Source organism: Thunnus maccoyii, chromosome 2 (genome assembly GCF_910596095.1).
Source record: "Thunnus maccoyii chromosome 2, fThuMac1.1, whole genome shotgun sequence".
NCBI classification, from domain to species: domain Eukaryota; kingdom Metazoa; phylum Chordata; class Actinopteri; order Scombriformes; family Scombridae; genus Thunnus; species Thunnus maccoyii.
In genome coordinates, this window is record NC_056534.1 from 17172092 (window position 1) to 17196481 (window position 24390).

General features: G+C 38.8%; 3 protein-coding genes across 4 annotated transcripts; 2 read left to right on the top strand and 1 right to left on the bottom strand.

The window, feature by feature from the left end:
• Positions 1-1550: 1550 nt before the first annotated feature.
• On the top strand, positions 1551-6842 carry rps6 (ribosomal protein S6). Its single transcript, XM_042398081.1, has 6 exons — positions 1551-1657; positions 2288-2419; positions 3160-3370; positions 3937-4083; positions 6177-6334; positions 6710-6842. Exons 1-6 carry the CDS (start codon positions 1652-1654, stop codon positions 6803-6805), a joined length of 750 nt encoding a protein of 249 aa, XP_042254015.1. The 5' UTR covers positions 1551-1651; the 3' UTR covers positions 6806-6842.
• Positions 6843-7668: 826 nt separating this feature from the next.
• Positions 7669-11454, bottom strand: LOC121908072 (perilipin-2-like). Of its 2 annotated transcripts, none has more exons than XM_042427773.1 (7): positions 11363-11454; positions 11220-11250; positions 10687-10891; positions 9674-9756; positions 9282-9531; positions 9064-9197; positions 7669-8119 (listed from the first exon to the last, which is right to left on the bottom strand). In XM_042427773.1, exons 2-7 carry the CDS (start codon positions 11238-11240, stop codon positions 7787-7789), a joined length of 1026 nt encoding a protein of 341 aa, XP_042283707.1. In that variant the 5' UTR covers positions 11241-11250; positions 11363-11454; the 3' UTR covers positions 7669-7786. The 2 variants fall into 2 exon arrangements, with proteins under 2 accessions (XP_042283707.1, XP_042283699.1); XM_042427765.1 differs by having other exon boundaries at positions 9028-9197.
• A 99-nt stretch (positions 11455-11553) lies between these two features.
• On the top strand, positions 11554-24317 carry LOC121908055 (WD40 repeat-containing protein SMU1-like). The gene is made up of 12 exons (XM_042427742.1): positions 11554-13067; positions 14324-14534; positions 14618-14770; positions 14855-14971; positions 15870-15992; positions 16569-16688; positions 16845-16961; positions 17850-17977; positions 20406-20532; positions 21482-21643; positions 22015-22167; positions 22431-24317. The coding sequence occupies exons 1-12, from the start codon at positions 13042-13044 to the stop codon at positions 22527-22529; spliced, it is 1536 nt and encodes a 511-aa protein (XP_042283676.1). The 5' UTR covers positions 11554-13041; the 3' UTR covers positions 22530-24317.
• The last annotated feature ends 73 nt before the right edge of the window (positions 24318-24390 follow it).

A 24390-nucleotide genomic window follows, 5' to 3' on the forward strand; every position in this document is an offset into this window, starting at 1 on the left:
AATAGATATTGCTGCAGTAGTGAGGTGCATGATTGTCCATGGATGTCAGAATTGAGTGTACAAGATATTGATTACCAGAATAAGCTACACATTATACATATGATAACAGCAGCAAAGATGATCAAAATATGACTCTGAAATACAACAGATGTGATGGACAATGTAATGTAATAAAGGTCCAGGTGAGCAGGATTTCTTCACTGTCAGGGGACTTCCCTCTCCCAACACAGAGGAGAGTCATTGTGCAGAATGTAATATTCTCCAAATATTCTGCTAAAAGAGGAATTGTGTTAATACAACAATAGAAAGTGATAATTAAAAAAAACACATGAAAAAGCATGTTTACACCAGTGATGAATTACTAACCCCATGTTGCAATTCAAATGTCAATCAATCTATCAATAGAAAATGAATCGTCAACGATTTTGATAAACAATGCTGCCTTCAGCTTCTGAAATGTGAGGATTTGCTGCTTTTCTCTGCTCTACATTACTATAAATTGAATATCTTTGGGCTTTGGACTATTAGTTGGACAAAACAAGCAATTTAAAGATGCGATGTGGGGCTCTCCGAAACAGTGATTGAATTTATCACTACTTTCTGACATATAGGCTAAATGCTTAATTGATTAATGTTAAAAAATGACAAAGTAATGAAAAAACAATTAGAGCACATTAACTGGTAGCTTAACTCTGTGAACTCACTCCCTGATAAAATTAGAGACTTTGTTCAGCTGCTTTCATTCTCAATGCTTAAATATAGAGGAACCCCAGGAATAGCCTCTGTTCTGATTAAACTAATGGAAATCCTTATAAATTAAATTAAGTCGGCTATGACAATGTCATCAGATCATTGCATTTGTTAACTGATGGATGGAAATATGGATTTTATGGATTTGTCCAGCAGACAGTTGTTTTTTTGTTTTTTTTTCTCAAACTGGAGTGGGATGATAACTATCTTTACATCACTCTCTGGCTCTCTGGACGACGCATGCTCAGTGACTCAATAATATCCTTAATGTATTGTTAATACTCCCACAGCTATAGCCATTAATGTAGCCTAATTAATCACTCGATGTGATTTATAATCTTGCTTTGAGTTTTAGGACAGCTCTTTGGCTCGCCACATTTCCTGCACGGAGTTTACTTTCTGTTTTCTGTTCTTTTTTTTTCTTTTTACTTTTTAATGAAATTCAAATAAATCAAATTCATAATTTTTTAATTGAGCGGTTTTTATTTTTTTATGAAATGCAAATCAACGCTAATTTATCCTTATCTGTCCACTGATCTTTATGTGTTGTGTGTATGTGTGTGTGTGTGTGTGTGTGTGTGTGTGTGTGTGTGTGTGTGTGTGTGTTAGTGAATACAATATAAAGAAATAATAATAAATTAAATTAAAGAATAAATTAAAGCAGGAGGGCACAACTATTATTTTTAGATAATTATTTTTAATGACGTTGTGTTGGTTGACGTCAGTATGTCTGGTTCGATTTTTTTTTTTTTTTTTTTTTTTGCCTTTGCCTTTGCTTCAGCTTGACTAGAAAACTACAGCGAGGCAGTTATCGCGATAACATTTCAGGCCTATGTGAGATCACGGCGCGGATATCCGGTCTCTTTTCCGTGGCGGACCGTCGTTGGGTCGGTTTGGCAAAATGAAGGTACAATGTTTCCCTCAAAATATTTCTTAAAGTAAAACCATTTTCTCTTAAATAGTCCGACATGTTCAATGCCTTGATTGTGAACAGTAAAGCGGCTTAGTTTGATGTCGCATTTACGGCTCTGTTGCACAGGATGAGCTTTGATTATGATGAGAGCTAAACGCTGATGGACGCTGTCGGCGAGTGAGCCGTAGAAACATGGCAGACAAATGTGCATGGAGCTAAAAGTCTCTGTTCACTACGAGAGAGTTTTCAAACGTGTGTAGCCAATGATATATGAACGTCACATGTTACCAACGTTATCCGGTTGAAACGTTAACCGTTAAACTGGCTGTAACTTCAGTAAACTTTGATAGCCGGCAGGAAAGCTAACAGGCCTCCGTGGCGGTCTGTCACCCTCTGACCGACACATTATCCCACAAACGCAACGTGTGATAGTTACTGTTCTTTTGTGCGTTTATTAAGTCTTAATGTTGAGAAACGTTCATCAGCAACTCAACATTTATAACCTGTAAGCAGTTAAGCACCTGCTAACGTTACCTGCTACATCTAGCTTGTGCTAATTTGACAGAGGTGTGTTTAACTGAGCTTCAATGAATAACGTGTGATTTCAACCCTTTTGTGTTTCAGCTGAACATCTCATTCCCCGCTACTGGCTGCCAGAAGCTGATTGAAGTTGATGATGAGCGTAAGCTGCGTACTTTCTATGAGAAGCGTATGGCCACAGAGGTGGCTGCTGACCCTCTGGGAGATGAGTGGAAGGTGAGCGTTGAAGTTAACACTTGTGATCTCTTTTAGATCTAGTGTCACCTTGTCCAGACTTCAAGGAAGCAGCGCGCGGACTTGAGTTTGACATGTTGTAAATGTGTTGGATTGTAATGTGGCACACCAGTAGACCCTTTCTGATTGGTCTGTAGTCATTAAGGGGGGACAGCGTGTTGCCAGAGTAACAGAGGAGCTGCTTACCAGATGCGACCAGACCTGTAACCATGGATGGTTGAACTGCATTGCTCTCTCAATTCTCTACATCTACAACTAGTTACTTTACTAAGTTTTTATGAGTGTTCAAGAGATTTTGTCACATGTACAGCAACACAGCAGTTGGCAACATTGAAGGCTTATTAGAGCTCTAGTTCCTATTAGAGTAAATAACAAAATGAAAGAGGGGAAGGTAAGAGAGATGAATCAAAATAGACATTATATTGCACGTAAGCGGTAAATAGATTAATAGTGAATTGCACTAAAGTGATGGGAAGAAATGCTAGAAGTAGAGAAGCTCACAGGCCTATGTGCTTTGCTTCTTTAGACTACATAATTATTGAAAGGCAGTTGACCATGCAGTCTTAATCATTAGAAGCTCAAATGCTTTAAGCTTCATGTGTGGTCAGCATTTGCAGAAATGTCAAGTTTAAATCAGTAAAGTTTGATCTAAATGTTCTGTATCACTTGTCACTTTGAATCATTGCACGGCAGTCGGATAACTGCTTTCTCTGCTTTTGCAGGGTTATGTGGTGCGCATCAGCGGAGGCAACGACAAGCAGGGCTTCCCCATGAAGCAGGGTGTGCTGACCCACGGCCGTGTGCGCCTGCTGCTTAGCAAGGGCCACTCCTGCTACCGTCCCCGCAGGACTGGTGAGCGCAAGCGCAAGTCTGTCCGTGGTTGCATCGTTGACGCCAACCTCAGCGTTCTCAACTTGGTCATCGTTAAGAAAGGTAACATGTTTGTTTTTTCTGCAGGGCAAAGATTGGACCCAGAATTCAGCTGCTAACCAGTAAAACTCAAATTTTAAAAATGTCTCTCAATGAAAGATGTTGATGGCACACCAGTAGACCCTTTCTGATTGGTCCATAGTCATTAAGGGGGGACAGCGTGTTGCCAGAGTAACTGTGGAGCTGCTTACCAGATGCGACCAGACCTGTAACCATAGATGGTTGAACTGCATTGCTCTCTCATTGTCTCATTGTTCACAGTATTGAGTTTACATTTCTTTTACTGTCCCTTCAAATGTGCTCCATTTGTCAGGGGTTTGGCAGCATTATGTTTATTTCTTTGACACTATGGCAATTTTCTGTTGTTGCATATAGTGAACATGAGAAACAGCTTAAACTTTGCTGAAAGCAGCAGCCCCTCTTCTTCTTTGGAAAGAAAAACTCTGCTTGTCTGACAATTATATAATTTAGTGATTGTTGAAAATAATCTTAGTACTCAAGATGTAAGCAGTGTAAAGTTTCAGGTGAAGTTTTCCTTCATTGAACTGGATTGATTTGGTTTTTCTCAGGTGAGAAGGACATTCCCGGGCTGACCGACAGCACCGTCCCTCGCCGTCTTGGTCCCAAGAGGGCCAGCAAGATCCGCAAGCTCTTCAACCTGGCCAAGGAGGATGATGTTAGGCAGTATGTTGTGAGGAGACCCCTGTCTAAAGAAGGTAAGACTACAGATGTTAATACTAAGTCTACATATTTGTCATTGGGATGATTTTAAATGTAGGCAGCATTCATTGGCTATGGAGTTGGCTTGCACTTAAAAACAGAAGTATTGCTGCAGTTATCCAAATAAGTTAAAGTTTCTCTCAAAGATGTACCTGGTTGTTGCCAAAATATACTCATAAGATACTTCAGACAGTGATTGATGATGAAAGCAGTGGAGAAATGATAATATAAACACTACTTGGCTTTTAGCTTTTATTTCGTCTCTTGGTAATTCAACTCTTCTGACTTAGGTTTAGGTTTGTTAGAGAAAAACATTGATCTTTGGACATTCAAAATACAGTTTGGTTTGGCTTTAACAGTGAACAGTATTGATGAGATACAGCCACATTCTGCAAAATATTTCTGCAATTATGTATTGTGAAAGTAAAATCACTTTTTAAACTTATGTATCAAATCTAAATATTTTTAGTTTTTATTCTAGTATTCATGATTTCACTTGTCAGTATTCTCTCTCACAGGAACACTTGACCTGTCAGATTCCTCAAATCCTGCATATATTGACTCAGAGGAGCAGATAGAAAACATTTTTAGGTCCTACGACCCAGTAAATTGAGTTGAAAATGTAGGATTTGGGATGAACAAAGCCATCTTACAAGGTGTAACAAGGACAATACACTATATGAATTAATATTAGGGGTTTAACGGTACACACAATTCACAATTTGGCAAGTATCTTGGATGTGGGGTCAAGGTTCTTTGTTTTCAGTAAAGCAGGGAATAAAAAGAAAGGTAGAAAATTTTGAAAAATGTAAACCTCTAACAGTGGCTCATTGCCCGTAACTATTACTGAAGCAGATTAGTTTTGCTGCAGTCGAAACTGTTACTGAAATAGTTCACTTGTGCTGCAGTGGAAAAGGAAAACAACCTTTGTTTCCTGCAAGGAGTCAGGACACCTGCTGACAGCTGTTTTATGCTGATTTATCTACTAGCTCCACCTCCAGCAGTGATGTCGTTTCACTACGGAACATATTTTAATAAGTGTTGCACTTACCGGTCTTTTGTTTGTCATTCTGATGGCAGTGACAATACAGGGTAGCCAAGTTACCTTGGCTAAGCTGGTTAGCATAAATCCATGAGCATGCTACAGCTAAGTGGTGCCATGCCAAAATGTTCTGGGTGAATTATTGTTCCGCATGTTGGAGTATGTGGATTATTAAACTATTTTGACAGCTACTGTTTGGGTCACGGAGCAATCCAAACCAAGGAAAGTCACGTACTGAATATCCTCTATCGAATGGTTCAGAGCGACTACATGAACCGTTACACCCCTGACTAATATACACTGACTATTTGTCAAGCAGTATTTGTAATATTAGGCTTATACTCTGTTTTGGGGCCAAATCAAAATAAGCTGCTTTTTATATTTTTTACATCATCAACAATGCAAGTACTGCTAGGCAAGAATGGCATCTGACAACAGCTCTTCCTGACGAGTTACCTGTCCTCCTCCTCGTGACGCCTGTACACTGCTGCTACAACAACAATACAAGCATTACAGCCTTGATTCAGTATTACAAACCCTTTCTACACATATTGCACTGTTTACCATGGGGACGGCTTTTAGCTGTGGAGCTAGCTTTGGAGACTTGTTTTGTATACTGACTTCAGCAAGTTGCTGAGCTCATTCAGGACTTGTGGCAAAACAGTGAGCTGGGTACTAAAGTCACATGAGGGCCATACAACATACTGTAGACAATGTCGAGGCTTCCTGTACATAGTCAGGTGTATTGTGCTGTGACTGTTCAGCACTGCTGAACCTGCACACTAGAAAGTACTCCACAGTGAAGTGGTGATACTGGAGCATCAGGTACTGATGCTGATGGCCCCTCTTAAGTAATATATCACTGATCATTGTTAATGGCAAAAGATATTGTTTCCTCTTGGGGCTCATGTATCACTGCTGATGGCACACAGTGTTGGCTCCTTGTGTCAAATTCACCCTGAACACCCTGTGCCTCACCTTGGTAACCTCACCTGGTTTTTATTTGCATGATCAATAAACAACAACTCTCTTTCCTCTGTATGGTAGGCAAGAAGCCCAGAACTAAGGCTCCCAGGATCCAGAGACTGGTGACGCCCCGTGTGCTGCAGCACAAGCGCCGCCGCATTGCCCTCAAGAGACAGCGCACCCAGAAGAACAAGGAGGAGGCATCTGAGTACGCCAAGCTGCTGGCTAAGAGGATGAAGGTAGGTTTTATTGTTATCCTGTCTTATTAGTGCTTAGACATTTAATAAATATTCCAGAAAACTGAAGCAGCTCTTAATTATAAACACTTCTTATAAAAATACTACCCTACCTTTGCAACTGAGCACTAACAATTAAGGGGGTTTCAAATTGAATGAAATGTTACCATTTTACTGTTTAACATTTAACTTTTAAGTTCAAGTACAAAGTCGAGTTTTATTTATTTTTGAAGAATTTCCTTGCATTGTTTAGCTGTCATTAGCCCTATTTATTAAAAAATGTGATACGGATAAAGGGGGGTTTAACTTGTTTGGGTGTAAAAGGCTGTAACTTTGATAGTGTTGAAACATGTCTGACACATTTCTTCTTGCAAACAGGAGGCCAAGGAGAAGCGCCAGGAACAGATCGCCAAGAGGCGCCGCCTTTCTTCTCTGAGGGCATCCACATCCAAGTCAGAGTCCAGCCAAAAGTGAAATCAATAAGTCAAATAAAGTAATGTTTTGCTGAAAATTTTGTGTCATTGTGATTCATTTTTAATTGAGTCCAAACCATAATTTTTTTTTTTTTTTTTTTTTTTTTTGTCATCTTTGTTTGAATATCGTAGTTTTGATTGTTGGAAGCCAACTTATTTTAGGCAGTTGCCACAGTGCAGTTTGATAAATCACCATCTGGAATATGCCTGAATCAATATCCAAGGGCCAAAACATAGTTTAGCAGAATGTGTTTTGCCTCAGACAGTATCTTGCCTTAAAATTTTCTTTTATTAAAACTTGTGAATTATTGTCAATTGTCAGATTTTTGCAGTGAAGTATCACAAGCTTATTTGAACAGGTTCATTAATAAGTCACTACTCAGTGGGCTGCAGATTGAGCTCAATGCACCTTACAACTGCAATAGACCTTTTTCACGTCAAAGAGTATTTTATATAAGTTGAAGTGTTGATACCTGCATTAGGTGGTAATAGTGAAAATAACAGAAACAGCATGAGATAAAATTGATTTGTAGTGGAAAATGTTCATTGCAGCCATAAGCAGTAATGATTCAATAAGGTCCATGCTGGTCACAAAGATCCTCAAAGTAGCAGGAAATGGAAAGTTGTTGGCTTGAAACTGGTTTGTGGCAAAGTCCTACTGGTTTATAACACCCCATCTGTCTTACTTGTAATTTTATACTATAAATTCAGTATTTTGTTCACACTGGAGTGCTGGACAAATGGTTACTCAATTTTTCTCACACAACTGAGGTCTGGAGGAGGTGGTGTCATGTTTTGATTCATAAGTCTGAGTCACTTGATATTTTGGTGGTGTAGTTGTAAATAAGACAAGAGGAAGTTAAGTTCATGAATCTTCAAAAAAACTTTATTGTACAAAACAATATTGAGTTTGTAAACTTTTCTGATAGCTGTGTTAATTTAGCACACAGACATGTATATCAAATAATTACAGCAGCCTACATCAACGATTCAGACATCCTTTAATGTTACATCCATTTTCAAACACAGACATCTTTGTGGGCCTTCTCATCCGGTAGTTAGGTGGAACCTGTGGGGGGATTTTAACGACGTCCTTGTGAACCGAGGAGGCCTCTGCAGCCTTGAGGCAACTCCTGTCTTCACTGGAGTGGTTTTGTTGTGATGAATGGCAGCCTAAGTTGTACATCTGGGAGATAAAGAAGAACACCTGATGCTGGAGGTACTGGGGGAGTCCCTGGAGGCTCCAGGCCAAGGCCAGCCAGCTGGTTTGAAGGTCCTGAAGAAGACCTGAAGACCTGGACAAAGTCTCCATGACCTGTTAATAAAAGGACAAAAAGTACTAATTCAGTAAAAGTTGGATATATCGAAGACTATTTCTCTTGAGCTCATAATCAACAGGAAAAACAGGTGCTATAAGCCTTTTTTCCCCCCACAGAGGACATTTTGACATGTCACAGTAAGAAAAGCACAGGTGTAAATAATAAAAATGAATCATGACTATTGCATTTAGCTGCTTCATTGTCAGGTTCCTGGCATTGTGCACGCTGGCTCACTGTCACATTGTCATGGCTCACTGGGACCATTGAATAAAACAGAGCTGTTGTTATGTAATGTTATTAGTAACCTGTGCTTTTCCTGCAAAATGTCAGATGTGAAAAAGATCTATTTAGTAGTCAGTTAATCATTTGATTCAGAACAAAAGCTGATTTAAATACAAGCATAAAATAAAGACAATTCTAATACTTATATTTTCTTTGCAAAAGTTACATGTTACTTTTTGAACTTGAAGAGAAAAGGAGAACACGTCACATAGGATTATTTCCTATAAATATTTAAGAAAAAAAAAACTTCACAAGTACTGCACCAAAAACATGCGACTGCAAAGATTATATGTGTTAATGATCATGCCAGATTTGGTGAGTAGTTGATTTCAATCTTTTAGTTGTTGTGTGCAACACCAGAAATTCATATTGACAGGTGCATCTGATAAAAAACTAACTGTGAAAGACCAAAAAACATTGCACACTGTCGATCATTTATGCAGCTATTTATGTTGTTTCGGTCTTTATCTTCCTAAATACAGAGAGTACAAGTGATCAACAGTGCACATGATTTCCTGGACACAATGATTAAATGACTCCACTATGAAGTCAGTATCATTTTGAATAATTTGATGATCTGTTAGAACCACACATGCTAACAGTCTGCTTTAGACACACCCACCACTCTATCTCTTGTGAAACTGTACTGACAGCACACCTCAACAGACTGCATCTTGGCTCCAGCCTTGTGATAGGTTCTTCTGCACAGCTTGGCAGTGAATGTCACCAGTCGCACTGGGTAACTTCTCCTGAGTGTAGCTGCCTCAAAACCCTCCAAGCGGGCTTCTTCCTCTATAAAACCACCAAGAAGGTATTTTGAGGGACAGACGGTGGGTAGTGTATATATTGAATGTGACACCGGTAGCATCTAATTACCTTTTTCTTCCTCTGTAGGAGGAAGCACTCGGTCCATCAGAGCCTCAGATATGTTCAGAGCGGTGTCCAGTCCCACACTGACCACACTGATGGCTCGCTCCACTACTGCATGGTTAGCCTGCTCATCAACCTGCTGCATCCTCTCGATAACCCAGGCGACAGTGTGCTGTACACACTCCATAGTTCCATTAGCTACAATGTTCACCACATCTCGGATCTCAAGCATCTTGTTCTTGGCACCAACAACAATCTTAGTGAAACAGACCAAACGAAGAGAACACAAAGAGGGATCTGGCTTCTTTTATCTATATTTAGAATCTGTGTAATTTGTATTTTTTGTGCAATTTGTGTGAATTCAATATCGAAGGATTAAAAGGACAGGAAAATGTTACCTGCTCTGTGGGTGTGTGAAGCACTGGGAATGTAGTCTCAAACCAGTCAAGACTTTTACATGCAACATCATTTGCAATGGAAACTATGGAAATATTACAGACAGTGAATCAATACAACAACAACTGGCAGCTGCAGCCCCTGTCTTCATTTAGTTAATATGTTGACCCATTATGCATCATCTGTATCTTTTCTTGTCTGAAAAGCATAAAAAGTTATTATTAACACTTGATTTTAATTGGATATAAATTATTCATATGGATACTCATGAGTTTATGTATGAAACATATTTTTTAGCTGCATGACCTTACACGGATTAAGTGATCATCACTTATTAGTGATGGGGTTGTGTAACCTTTTGAAATAGGTTCAAGTTATATAATTTACAGTTTTTAGTTGATACATTATTGATCTTAAATTTAAAAACAAATATTAAAACATTTCTTCACTGCTCCATCCTGAGTTTTTTCTGTTATGGATCACAGATTTTGGAAAGCTGTGATACAGCCCCAACAAACATTTTATGAACATTACAGTCAAAACAATTAATCAATTAATTGACTTTGTCATCTGATGAAATTCATGTTCAACATTCATGATAATCAAGTAATTCTTAAAGGAAAAACTCCAAATATTTGCTGATTCAAGCCTCTCAAATGTGAGAATTTCCTGCTCTTCTCTCTTTTATATGAATGTAAGTTTAATTTCTTTGGGTTTTGAACTGATTGTTGGATAATACAAACAATTTTATGACATCACTTTGGGCACTAGGAACTTGTGATGAGAGTTTTTCCACTATTTTCTGACACTTTATTGACTGAATTAATTTTAAAAAATTGATAATCAAATTGTTAGTTGCAGTGATGATGCAAACTTACTGGCAATATCTTTTTCCCCTTTGCCTCACATCCACATCAGAACAGATTGGCATGTACGGATGAATATAAACAGGGAATATAATAAATGACAATAAAGCCTAAAAAGTCACACAGAAAATGGTTCCAACAACACTCACTTTGAGGCTCCAGTTTAACAATGACAGGTGACATCCTATCCGATGCCACTGTGCCTAAAGCTGTCACACTGTTCTCCAGCACCTCACACACAGACCTCAGGCTGGGGTGGCTGCATTTAGTGTCAATGTACAAGACTGACAGCTTGGCACAAGCGGAGCGAACCATGGGCAGCTTGGCCAGTCTGGCAGCTGCACTGGGGACCTTCTGTACGAAACCAGTAGAGACAAAACCTCAGTTCAGATCCAGCTTTTTGACTTTCATCTCCCCACCTAGTGCACAATTATTCTTTACAGTGTAATTCTAGTTATAACCAACCAAAACACCCAAAGGTCCTGGAGTGAAATATCAATATGGGAGTCCTTAGTGTTAAGAAAATACTTTTTATTTTTACGTTTGGGAACTTATCTAACAAAATATGACTACAAAATTCAAACACAAAAGAGATTTTAAGCAACTCTCTGGGTAAAAATAAAAATGTAAAACATTCAGCTGTTGATGCAGCATGAGGTTAATCTGACTCCATTGTACTCACCTGGTTGTTGTTCGTCGGCATATTTCGTGCACTTTGATGGAGGGGGAAACAGAGATAGGTCTTCATAAGTAGCACGTTTGGAATGTAAACTAAATGTAAGTTTATTGGCCTAAAAAGGAGATTCAAGAAAATACAACACTCACCCTGCAGAATGCTGCTTCTTACGAAAACTGTGGTTCACATAGCGTGCTCAGTCAATTAGCGTTCACCTGTTCTCCTCAACGGTAAATGTTAGGTTGGATCAGGCGCAAGGACGAACTCTCGCGAGAGAAACAGTTAAAAGCCAAAAAATCAAATACTTTTAAATCTAAATTTCGTATGATTATTATGGGAATCAGTTGGGAAGATGTCGAGTCCCACAAAACATATAGGTTTTAGGAGGTGTTTTGCTCTCTCTGTGATGATTGTCACAAATTTTAGGAACAATTCCTCCCAGCTGACATTACTCCCCACCAAATTGCACCTGATTTCTGTAGCACACAGAGGATTTACTGACCGCAGAGCGGGCCCGGTGTTTTGTTCCAGACCTTTGAGAAGTGATGCACAATGAATGCTGATTATCACTCCAGAGAAATTAAGAAATGCAGGTAGAGATTCATGGAACAGGACCAAATAGTCTTCCTATAGGGGCATTGACACTATACCGGTCTGTGAACAGAACTGTGAACCTCTGCAGATATAAACATGAGGAGGAAGAGGAAGAGGAAGCTCCGTTTGCTCTCAGTGACCAGCAGTTTGGATATAAAGTACAATATCTCATATTCCAGATGTTCCTTGTGGAGATTAATACAAAGTATCATATATCAAACCGATACATCTTCACACCTGAGTTGCTGAATCATAAACAAGATTGCTATATTTTGTCATTAGAGACCTTGTTTAAATTTCACTCCCTGGTGTGGGTGTGACTTTTCTTATGTATGGCAATTTATTGTGTTAAAATGTGGTACCATGCAGGTGAAAGTTAAAAATAAACCTAATTTACAGTATAGGCCTGCTCACATAATGCCTCCTCATATGTAGGCAGTAACTATTAATCCAAGTATCTATTTTTGTATGTGTAATTTGCCTCCACACTGGTTTGACAACAACGCCTTTGCAAGGTTGTTTTTCTAATGCAGGATTAATGCCACATGATGTCATGAAACCTCTGTTACGGATTCAGGAGGCAGCTGTTGTAGGCCTACAAGCAGGCACGCAGATGAAATACTCTTACTGAAGTGGCAAACAATTTATCTGTATGCTAAATACTCACAAACCACTACAGCATCATCCCCGCAATGTGTAATGAAATGAAAAGACAAGTAGTGGTTCTTAAGAAAATGATGCTCAAGGCAAATAAGGCACAGACGCACTCAGATCTGTATCTGCATAATGATGACTGGTACTGAGGTGATTTTCCGTTAGAGGACGTTGGGAGCAGTGGTTTTGGCTCCTGTACGATGGTTCCTAAAGGCGAGCACGCTCTGAGCCACGAGGGCTGTCCGTGGTGCTGATGCTGCTGTTGTCGTGGCTGAATGCCGCTGCAGCATCTCGCCGCGCAGCCGCGTCTGCTCTGCTGCACACAACGTGCCCAGAAAATGTTTCTATGTATCGGCATGCGTCAGGGAGGAGGAGGAGGTGTAGCTCCAAGAGTTTGTGTGGCGGCGGCAGTCTTAAGGTTTGGGACTGCTGGCCGACGCAAAAATACGAGACACAAGAGAAGCACGTGTAGTGGGTGGTCCTCAGCACACGGATTTCACGTGGCTCTAGCGAGCGCCGAGCCCGAGCCGAGCCGCCACACAGCCAGTCCGGTGCCGCAACAGCAGTGGAAAACATCAGCATGGCTGTGGAGATGGAGCCCGCGGAGTAAGTGCGCTTTTTTGAAGTTTTCAGTGATAATTAATAATGATAACAACATCTGTGTTATGATTTTAAAGAAAAACATTAGTTTTTCTCAAATGCTGGAAAGATGTGTGGGTTTTTTAATGGATAGGAAACTGTAGATCAAACCTTAAGTATCTCCTGTGATGCATCACTGACATTCCTTAGGGAAATTATAATTTTGATGCGATGTTATCTAAAAGTTTCCTCCTATCATGAGTGTTTAATTTAAAGAAATAGACAAATAACTCTAAATGACGCCGTTATTTATCATCTATTATCTGCGCAGTCTGTGCGCCCATGTGGCGTTTGTTTAATCGGTTGTAGAAGCTACCATCCAATCACAGATACGCTTTTATTATTTACTGTATATCCTGCATATTGTGGCCAGTCTGCTGTACACATGGCCAGTCTTGCCTGTGAGGCTGCTTTTTGAGCCATTTTAACCTCATGTGCTGATTGATTATGCTGAGAGAGAGGAGGGTCCGGGTTGTTTTGCAGTCTCTACACAATGTCTGCTTCATGTGCCTGTTGATCTAATACCATCTCCGCCCCTGGCCAGCACGTGAGTGTGCTTTTGTATTGGTTGATTCCTTAGTCTTCCTGTGGGGACACATGTGGGTGGGTTTTCTTATGGTGGGGGTTAAAAGGGAGTGAGTTTAAGCATAAAAAGTGCTTTTGAGCATCAGTGGGTGATGTTAATCCAGTCATCAGGTAATGTCACTGATCCATGCACAAGAGTGTGCGCGAAAGCCCCTAAAGCATAGTCCTGCAGGGTGATGCTGGCAGAGTGGCTGCATGTGATTAAGTTGTGAAAATACCCAGCAGTTGGCTATGGGTGCGACAAAAGTCCACATGAAACTGGATTCCTGCCATGATCCTTTCTTTTGATGGTTGTGCCAGAGAATCTATGACCACATCAGGAACAGCATCTGAAAATAAAACAGTTTTTTAACAGTGATCGCTCAGAATGACCAGAGCGTGACAGAAGGTATTAGTACTGACTTTGCCCTCTACATGCAAAAACACCCCGTACCAATAAAATGCTACAAAGAAATTGGTTGGTGTTGCTTGAATATTACGAAATTACCCAATTACCTGAACTCTCATAAAACAATGCCAGTGTTTACCTGAGTTCACACTGCACTTATTAACACTTCAGATATTATTCTACACAGTCTTTGTAGATATGATTATCAGTCAACGTGTGGTTGTAACATTTACCCTTTTTGTCCCTGTAGCGTGATCCGCCTGATAATGCAGTACCTGAAGGAGAACAACCTCTACCGAACACTGACCACGTTACAGGAGGAAACCACTGTCTCACTCAACACAGTGGAAAGTATCGACAGTTTCATTGCAGACATCAAAAATGGCCATTGGGACTCCGTCCTGCTGGCGATCGAGTCCCTCAAGTTGCCCGACAACACGCTTATTGACCTTTACGAGCAGGTGATTTTCACATTTCTCAGCTGATGGTCTTCGCTTGAATGTTTACATTAGCAGCTTCTGATGAACAGCGACCTCTCCAACAGGTTGTGATGGAGCTCATTGAAATGAGGGAGGTGGGAGCAGCACGTTCACTCCTCAGACAAACTGACCCAATGATCATGCTGAAGCAGACCCAGCCAGAGAGGTACATCCACTTGGACAACCTGCTAACGTGCTCCTACTTTGACCCGCGTGAGGTGAGACAATAATAGTGTGTACATTCAAACAACTCCATGTGGGCTTTATAAACCTTTATAACACCCTTTCACCCCCCACTGCAGGCATACCCGAAAGGCAGCAGCAAGGAGAAGCGGCGCAGGGCAATAGCCGAGGCGCTGGTGAGGGAGGTCAGTGTGGTGCCCCCTTCTCGCCTCATGGGGCTCTTGGAACAAGTTGGCGTGAGTAGGCTGATCAATATCTTCATCCGTATGAAAGTCTCTTATCTGCTCCTGCCATGTTAGAGGTTTTTAAAGTGCTGGTGACTGGTGGACTGCATTGTATAGATATAAGTCCAAAACCATTAATGTTATTATGTTTTTAATATTTAATGATTTGTTATAGGGTCTTTGTGTATGATAAAGTGAAAGATGCTAAATGTCTTGTGCAGATGATGGCCCCCTGTGTATTTTATACCCTCAGTTATATTCTGACGATTGAGTCTAGCTTGCATTAAATATTTTAAGACTAAGCTTGTGACTGTTACATCACAGTAACAGAAGTGATTCCAAAAGAAAGTCCTAAAGAAAATCACACTTATGCCATATATATATATATATAGAGAGAGAGTACATTTTCCCCAGGGGAACATTCTTGGTGATGACTAAATCCATGCAGTATAATACCACTAAAAAGTATTAATTATATACTAATGTTGTAGTAAGAAATTATTGTACTTGAGGAAAAGATAAAGCTGCCATTTAAAAGGGAGACTTTGAATCATTACTGCCAGTGTCAAATTAGAAAACTAATCAAAAAACAGGTATATTTGCTATGATTCATTATATATTATAATTATAATTCTTAATTATAATGAATTATAATTCATTGCTTTATTTGTTTCGGGAGTCGTTACACGAGTGCAGCAACGCTATTCACAATTTGTTTTTACTATTTTCCAACTGCAAATAGCTCCTCCATTTCGATTGTTCATTGCCTAGCAGGACAACAACACTTAAAAATATCCATTTAAAGATGCTGCTAAAGTTGGCATTTCTTAGCATTCTTAAACTTGATGGAGTAAAACAACCACAACTGCTTTATTTTTTCAGTTGATTGTTCCTCATTTCTCTTCCACAGTCAATGAGAATACAGCAGTTTGCGGGTCATCTCTCCCCTGACAAGGCCATCGACACATGTGGCAACAAGGAGAGACATGTCGAGAAAGAGAGCTTTCCCACGCAGCTGTACCGTCACATTAAGGTAGCCGACCACAGGTTCTTATTAACATAGAATTACAGATTATATACTACACTCTACATAACAGTGTTCAGGACTGTTTGCTTACTTTCACAGTTTGTTTTTGTAATTGTGAGAGTTGAAAAATTACATTTCTGTAGTTGTAAAAAAGTGGATTCACAGTAAAAAATAACCTTTTTATTGATGATTCGTTTCCAAATATACTGTAGTTTATATCTCCCTGCTCGTTAGCTCCACAATACATTTGGCAAACACATACATGCACACACAACTAATTGGTTTACTCACCTGAAGGCACTTGTCTTAGTCTCTGGCTGTGCTCTCATCTCCCGCATCCAGATGGAGCTGCCTGAGTTGCTTGTCCTTGCTTTTCTCTGCCCAAGGTTAATGTGAGCCTACACAACAGTAAACAGCAGCATAGTGGAGAACTTCATGCCTCCTTTGGGTCACCCGATATTAACTTGTTTTTTATATCTCAGTACCTCTGGATCACGGGCTGCAATCCGTACAGGCAAGCATGTGTTCTGGAGGGTGAAGGAGTGTTAATGAGTGGTTTCTTTATGTCATTTCAATTTGCAGTTTGGACGACGGTCACATGTTGAATGTGCCCGTTTCTCTCCTGATGGCAAGTATTTAATCACTGGATCAGTGGATGGGTTCATTGGAGTCTGGAACTTCAACACCGGTAAAATTAGTAAGGTAAATACCATGACATGTGATGACACCGCAAGTATATAAGTGCAGCTCATTAAGAAATGGAGACGTCTTAATGATCTTTTTTTATTTGGTGTATTTCACTGATTTTCTGCTCTCTCTCTCTCTATCTGTCTCCCTGCGTATTCATGGATGGATTAGGATTTAAAGTATCAGGCTCAAGATAGCTTCATGATGATGGATGATGCTGTTCTGTGTATGTGCTTCAGTCAGGACACAGATCTACTGGCCACTGGAGCTCAGAATGGAAAGATAAAGGTTGGACCATCTTTTAATTTCATAATAATGTTTGTTAGTTATCTTTTGTATATTTGTCTACTCGTGCAACCAACTGTTGTGTCCTGCTTTAATTGACTACTGTTATTACTAAACCTGCAACAATTAGTTGATTAATGGAATAATTCACAATAGACATAAAAACAAGACTTGTAATGATTTCACCTCAATATTTATAATATTGTGATGGACATTTTCTGTTGATTTATACAGACTAATTGATAGTGACAATAATCATTAGCTGCAGCCCCCCATCTTCTGCTGCTGCTCTACAAAAGTATAATTCAACCCATGTTAATTGCCTCCATTAGGAACAAACTCATGCACATCATACACAATGCCTTCAAAATTATTTGCCTTCCCACCCCCAACCTCTCAGACCTCAACCACACAGCCATCACACGTAGAGCAGGCAACATAGCACATGACCCCAGGCCCCCCCTCTACCCATTCTTCACACTGTTTCCATCTGGTCGCAGAGCACATCCCTGGCCTGGAGATGGGCACGTTATAGCAGAAGTTGTGTCCCCTCTACCACATTACTGCTAAACAAAATAACTGTAACTTGTGTATATATGCTATCTATGTGTGTATAAATGTGGATTAATCCTTTTATAGATGTCTTTCATGTTATGTTGTGGATGTGTACTGTATCTATGTATCTATGCGAGGCTCTGTACAGACTGTGATAACACATTTCCTTGAAGGACAATAAAGAATCTATCTAGTTATTACTGAATGTAAATGATGCCACAACAATGTCAAAACATTGAAAAAATGTTATCAGTTGAGTTAATAGTGAGCATTATTCAACTAGTAGTCTCATAAGCTTTTCTCTCCCTAAAATGTGTGTGTGTGGTCCTGTGCAAGGTGTGGAAGATCCAGAGTGGTTTGTGCTTGCGCAGGTTTGAGCATGCTCACAACAAAGGCGTGACCTGTCTGAGCTTCTCCAAGGACAACAACCAAATCCTCAGTGCCTCCTTCGACCAGACCATCAGGTGGGATGTAACGTCATCACACTTTCACAGTTAACACACTGCAGACTGCAGCTCTTGTTAGCCAGAGGATCTGCATGTGTATTTATTTTGTGAGACTTGTGGCTCTGTGTAATATTATTGAAAATATTTTGAAATTTGCATGAATGACAGATTGACAGGCTAATAATTAAGAGTACTCATATAAGCTAAAACTGACGTTCAGATGTGTACACATATATTCTATGGTGAGGACTTAGAGAACCTCTATCAACTGCTGGGTATTTTCACAACGTAATCTATTAACTGTACAGTACACAGAGAGATGAATGAATGACTTCAACGATGAGTAAGTCACTATATATATATATATATATATATATATATATATATATATATATATATATATATATATATATATACATAATTGTATCATATAAAAAGTTATTTATACATGATTACATAAAATAAAATGTATTAAGTACATGAATTAAAATTAGATGAAAACCTATTACAGTAAAGCCATAAATAACTGAATTTATAAATAAATTTAGAAATATATTATTAAAGGAGAAACAAAAAACATGATGGGAATCTTCTTCAATTTCTTGAGTTTTGTTGTGGCAAAACTTTGCTCGTTCACTGTGGGAGGAAGTAAGATCTCTCACTGACCCCAGACATGATTCACAGAAGTTTCAAAGGTGCACACATGGGCGTGAATTCAGCTGGGAGGTCTTTGTACAACCCACATTGGATTTGCAAAATGTTGCCACCAGTGGTGGGTCCTTTACTTAAGTAAAAGTACCAAGACAACAATGTAAAAATACTGCATTACAAGTAAAAGTCCTGCATGAAAAATCCTGCTTGAGTAAAAGTACATAAGTATTAGCAGCAAAATGTACTTAAAGTATTGCAGTAAAAGTAGTGGTTTGGTCCCTCTGACTGATATATTATTATATATGACATCATTAGATTATTAATACTGAAGCATTAGTGTGTAAGCAGCAGGTTGCTGTTGTAGCTGCTGGAGGTGGAGCTAGTTTGAACTACTTTATATACAGTTAGCTAGTTTAGTCCAGTGGTTCCCAAGCTAAGGGTCAGGCCCTACCAAGGGGTCATCAGATAAATCTGAGGGGTTGTGAGATGATTAATGGGAGAGGAAAGAAGAAAAAACAAAGTTCTGATAAACAAATCTTTTTTCAGTTTTTGGACTTTTTCTCTAATCTTTGATTTTTGGTGAAAAAATGGATAATTTCAACATTTATTGAAATGAAACCATGTGAGAAGTTTAGAGGGAAAAATCACTATTTGGTGGAGCTGTTAACAACTCACAGACATCTGAAATGTGAAATGCAACCTCGACTACACACTGCTTTTTGTAAGATGTCAAAAGTCAAAAAGGTTGGAAACCACTGGTTTAATCTTTAACAATGTGTTGTATTTTAAAAGCTTGTTATATTATCAATTGAGTCAAAAAAGTAACTAAAACTCTCAAATAAATGTAGTGGAGTAGAAAGAACAATGTTTCACTCTGAAATGTAGTGGAGTGGAAGTATAAAGTAACATCAAATGGAAATACTCAAGTAAAGTACAAGTACTTCAAAATTGTACTTAAGTGCAGTACTTGAGTAAATGCACTCAGTTACTTTCCACCACTGGTTGCCACAACAACATGGAAAAATACAATCCATTGATTTTCCTGTGTGGGACCATTAAAGGATTCAATTCTGATGCTTATTTAGCCGGCAATCAATATTTTCTCTTTCTTCATTGTCAAATGAAACATGAGTTAATTGAAAGAGAACTTAAATGCTTTTTAAACCTTTAGAAAGCTTCATAATTCCAGATGCAGACAACACACATTAGCAGTCAAAGCCTGATATCACATGTTGCTCACACACATAGTGCACCTGAGTGTAAATATGCAATACCGAGGGTGAGGAAGTCTTTCTTTCATTTGCTCTGACACACACACTCAACTCACACTGAATCCCCATCATAGTTGAGGAGTCGAATATCTATTTCTGACTCCGGGGGGTTGTGGGCTGCGTCTCTCTGCTGTGTTGGAAGCACATGTGCTGTGTGGGTGTAGCTGAGACACCATGTGTTCAGGCACAAAGCTGCAACGTGTTCTTCTGCTTGCTATTCCATGAGCTGGGAGTCTGAATTGTTTACATGCACTAACTCATCCTCCCAGAGACAGAGTCAATCAGTGAGCATTAGGCATTTTGTCATGGTTTAGCTAATCTGCACCCAGTCACACAGGAGCTAAAAATAACACAGCTCTGCGGCTCAGCAACACGTTTTTGTCTGCTCTCAGGAAAAAATCCCTTCTTCTGTTAAAAAAACCCCCTTGGTTTTATAAATGAGTCAGAGCTGCTGTTTTATTTCATTTTAGTATTTTTTTTAGCAGCTTTTATGTCAGTAAATTCTCCAACTGTGTCATTTTCAGGATCCATGAACTGAGGTCAGGCAAGACACTAAAGGAGTTAAATGGCCATTCATCGTTTGTAAATGATGCGTCTTTCACTCAAGATGGATTTCACATCATTAGTGCTTCATCTGATGGCACTGTGAAGGTATAATAACCAGATGAAATATGTTGACAAATTATATGACTATAATTTATGTCTGTGCTGCATCAGTCATATTATGTAGCTGTAATATACTGACTTGTCTTTCAGTATTTGGCAAGTCTGCACATTTCAGTGCATCAATAAAAAAAACTTACTGGGTACAAGAGAAGGAAACGAGAGGTCAGAGATTGAGGGGGTTACAACTTTGTGTTAAAGAGGGACTTTTAAATGAATTACACTGTAAGTAGTATTTTTAAAATTACTGAGAATCTATTCAATAACTACAGAGTACAATAATAATATTTAATATAATACATAAACAAGAAAGGAGAAAACTGATTAAGAGTGCCAATACTGTAATGGAATTAGTTATGGTATCCTTTATTTTCATATACTGACATAAATCCCACAATACTGGGATTTGGGAAATTACATTGTAAAAACTGTATAAACTATATATATATAAAGTAGTGTACATTATTATTGCTTGGGGACAAAACATTAGGCTAAGCCCGGGAAGAAGGGTGCACCTCTCTAGCTTATGATGAAAGAAAGGGAACAGAAAGGTAGTTTTGGGATCCAATGTAAGATTTATCTGACAATTATAACTGATGTTTGAGAAGAACCTAGACAAGCTTTTATATTCTGTCTGTTTGGCTCTTTTTCATGACATGCTGTATAGGATAAGCCTATTGGTCCCCTGTCTATATCCTGTAATTATTTAATATGTACAGGGTAATTAATAAAGTTTTTACAGTGTAATTGTTTTATAGATCCCCCCTTAACACCCTATAATACCCCTTATTCCCTGTGCTTCTTCCCTTGTACCTGCCAGTAGGTACCTTGCAAGTATTTCAATGGTACCTTGCATGTACAAAGTATTTACAGTTGGATTTGCATGCTGTAATCTAAAGCGTATTTATTAAAATATTATTCTATGTGCACATTTTAGATTTGGAACACCAAGAATTGTGAATGCATCCACACTTTCAAATCTCTGTCCCGGACATCAGAGGTCCCCGTCAACAATGTGATTCCTCTACCACAAAGTCCAGAGCACTTTGTGGTCTGTAACCACTCCAACATGGTGGTCGTCATGAACATGCACGGTCAAGTGAGAGATCTCTGACTTGTAATCCATTCATAATCAATATTCAAATCTAGGTTCTGGTTCTCTGATATAAAGATTGATTTTATTGACAATCCCATTATTCTGCCATATTCTTTGTTAAAGGACGAGTTAAACATTTCTTTCTGTTAGATGAAAAGATCAATACTGCACTCATGTCTAAGAATGGTATTGATCTTCTCATCTAACTCTCAGCATGAAAACAAATAAGTGTATGTCTCAAAGCATCTTCAAACTTGCATTATTTATGACACAATCTTTTCCTTTATGTTGTAAGTATTGGTATTTTGGTTATGCTTGCACCCACACTATACCAGAACATCTTTGTAGAAGCTTAATACTATCTTTCTCCTCAGACTGTGAAGACCTTCAGCTCGGATAGAAAGGAAGGAACAGACTTTGTGTGTTGCACCCTTTCGCCCCGCGGGGAGTGGATTTACTGTGTGGGAGAAGACTTAGTGCTCTACTGCTTCAACTATACGGCAGGAAGGCTGGAGAAAACGCTGACCGTAAGCTCAGCTGCTAATATTCACTCATCAAAGTCTGCAAGAGGAGGCGGTTTATCCACACTCATGTGAAATGTGATTTATTAAAAACTGCGCTGCCAATAGTTTTCATCTAGTTATTTTGGTCTCACTTGATATTCAGTGACTCACTGTGCATGAAATGTCACTGCTGTTGTATAGCAATCCTAGAGAAGACTAATAAGGAAACAGCATGGGTGATGGGTAATGGAGATTGTGTGCTGATCTGTGTTCCTCTGCACCCACAGGTTCACGAGAAAGATGTAATCGGCATCGCCCACCACCCACATATGAATCTGATCGCCACATACAGCGAGGATGGCCTCCTAAGGCTGTGGAAACCTTAGACTGTCGCCTACATCGAAATATGGAGGACCTAGAGAGCCTTACACATAGTTATAAAGCATTTTGTTAACTCCTATTTAAAAAAGATGAGCTAACACTTTACAAATGGAAACAGTTCTCTCTCCTCACTTCAAGGTCCCTTTAGTAGCTGTTCTGTAGCTTTTGATCATATTACAAGACCTTCATCAGCAGATGGAGTTGGCCCAGTTGTCATTAAAATTGTAGCTGTTCAAATTTCAATTTTTCCCCAGAAAGTACAGTTGAGGAATTGGTTGGTGGGGATCAGCTTAGGGGTTTGTAGGTCACAAAACAAAGTGTTGAACACATTGGAACGTGACTTCATGAAGGCGTTAGATGAAAAGTCAGGGGATCACCAAAGTTAATACACTTCATTTCAACAGAACCATGAATTTCTGTACCAAATTTCATGAAAGTTAATTGCACTTAAATCCAAATGAACCATGGTAATTTCTGCTAATCATTTCAAAGTATCAAGTTCTGGTGATAACAAAATGAGAACATCTGTTTGTGGGTTAGAGGGATTTTGCCACATTGTAGGAAAGGCTGCAAAATAACAGAGTTGTCAAATTAAAAAGTTAATAGGGGACTGTAAATTAAAGTGGAAACTGGTATAACAATAAAAAGAAAAAAAATATTGTTAAACCAATTTACAAACATTCCTTTCTTTTTTAATCTGCGTTATTGATTGATTGATTTGTAAGGTCTTTGCTTTATAAGCTTTTGCAACACTATCTAGGTCCTCCATACTGTCCACACACTTCCTCATGGATCCAAATTCAGCAGTGCAGTTTGAATCCCCCATTTTCATCTCTTCTGTCTTTAGACATGAAAATGCATGATGGTGAACTGTCGTGAAAATATTTATAATAATAAAAAAATTTAAAAAATGCCTCTTGTTTGGGCATAAACAAACAATATCAGGTATATGATTTGTCAGCTTTGGTTTATAATGATACTTTTGTAACTTTGATTCAATTACACAGATGTAATGATGTGTTTTGTCCTGTTCCCTGCATGCTACCTCAGTACACTGTCTAAATGTACAATAATTTTAGTACTTCTTAAATATGCATGATGTCTACAGATAAACCTCAATGGAGCTCCAGTGACACATTCTGTATCCTGTATGTTTCTATAATTAATGTATTTAACGTTGTCACATTACTGTCATGTTGTTGCATTGACTGTAACCAGTGTATCTGTGCATCAGTGGGACATGTTCGCCAGCAAGAAACAGAGCTACTGACTTGACCGGTAATTATTATTTGTACTATCTGACACTATCGTCTTTCTGTGATATCAACCCTCTGTCATTGTTGCACAATAACGATTAGTCATTACACTCTATTTTGTATATGATGTTGTATATAACACTGCCAGCCACTGTCAAGATGATTATCAATAAAATTCAAAAACTTTTACAGTCGCCAGTGTTTATGTGCCACTTTAAAAATAACTTTCACTTGTTATTTAAATGACAAAGTTATAATTTGGTTGTAGTTCCAAAAAAAAACAGATTTAGAGACATATGAAATCAATTTGGAAATGAATTGAAAAAAAAGTATTAAGAAAATCAATAATATCATGTAATAAAATAAAATGTAGATTGATTATAAAGTGCAGACTGTTAAAATAAGAGTTAATAAGAGACAAAAATAATAGTTACTCTAAAATTGTACAGAAGCATTGTTGCAGTTTAAAGGTTTTTTGGTTTTACTTTAAAACTGTCATCAGGAGAAAGTAAAACTGAAAGCTTCACACTGCAATAATGCATGAAGTAATCCCACTCATGTTTTAAATACATGAGTGGGATGGTGGATCTCCTGGTTACAAAAGTAAACA

What these genes read in the sequence shown, in the direction of transcription:
- rps6 (XM_042398081.1), top strand. An exon ending in CTTGGTCATCGTTAAGAAAG is followed by an intron (nt 3,371 to 3,936) that starts GTAACATGTTTG and finishes GGTTTTTCTCAG; the next exon opens with GTGAGAAGGACATTCCCGGG. An exon ending in GAGACCCCTGTCTAAAGAAG is followed by an intron (nt 4,084 to 6,176) that starts GTAAGACTACAG and finishes TCTGTATGGTAG; the next exon opens with GCAAGAAGCCCAGAACTAAG.
- LOC121908072 (XM_042427765.1), bottom strand. Translation starts at nt 11,240, where the DNA reads ATGCCGACGAACAACAACCAG. An exon ending in TTCACACACCCACAGAGCAG is followed by an intron (nt 9,532 to 9,673) that starts GTAACATTTTCC and finishes TGTTTCACTAAG; the next exon opens with ATTGTTGTTGGTGCCAAGAA. An exon ending in TCCTACAGAGGAAGAAAAAG is followed by an intron (nt 9,198 to 9,281) that starts GTAATTAGATGC and finishes GTGGTTTTATAG; the next exon opens with AGGAAGAAGCCCGCTTGGAG.
- LOC121908055 (XM_042427742.1), top strand. Translation starts at nt 13,042, where the DNA reads ATGGCTGTGGAGATGGAGCCCGCGGA. An exon ending in TTATTGACCTTTACGAGCAG is followed by an intron (nt 14,535 to 14,617) that starts GTGATTTTCACA and finishes CCTCTCCAACAG; the next exon opens with GTTGTGATGGAGCTCATTGA. An exon ending in CCTACTTTGACCCGCGTGAG is followed by an intron (nt 14,771 to 14,854) that starts GTGAGACAATAA and finishes CCCCCACTGCAG; the next exon opens with GCATACCCGAAAGGCAGCAG.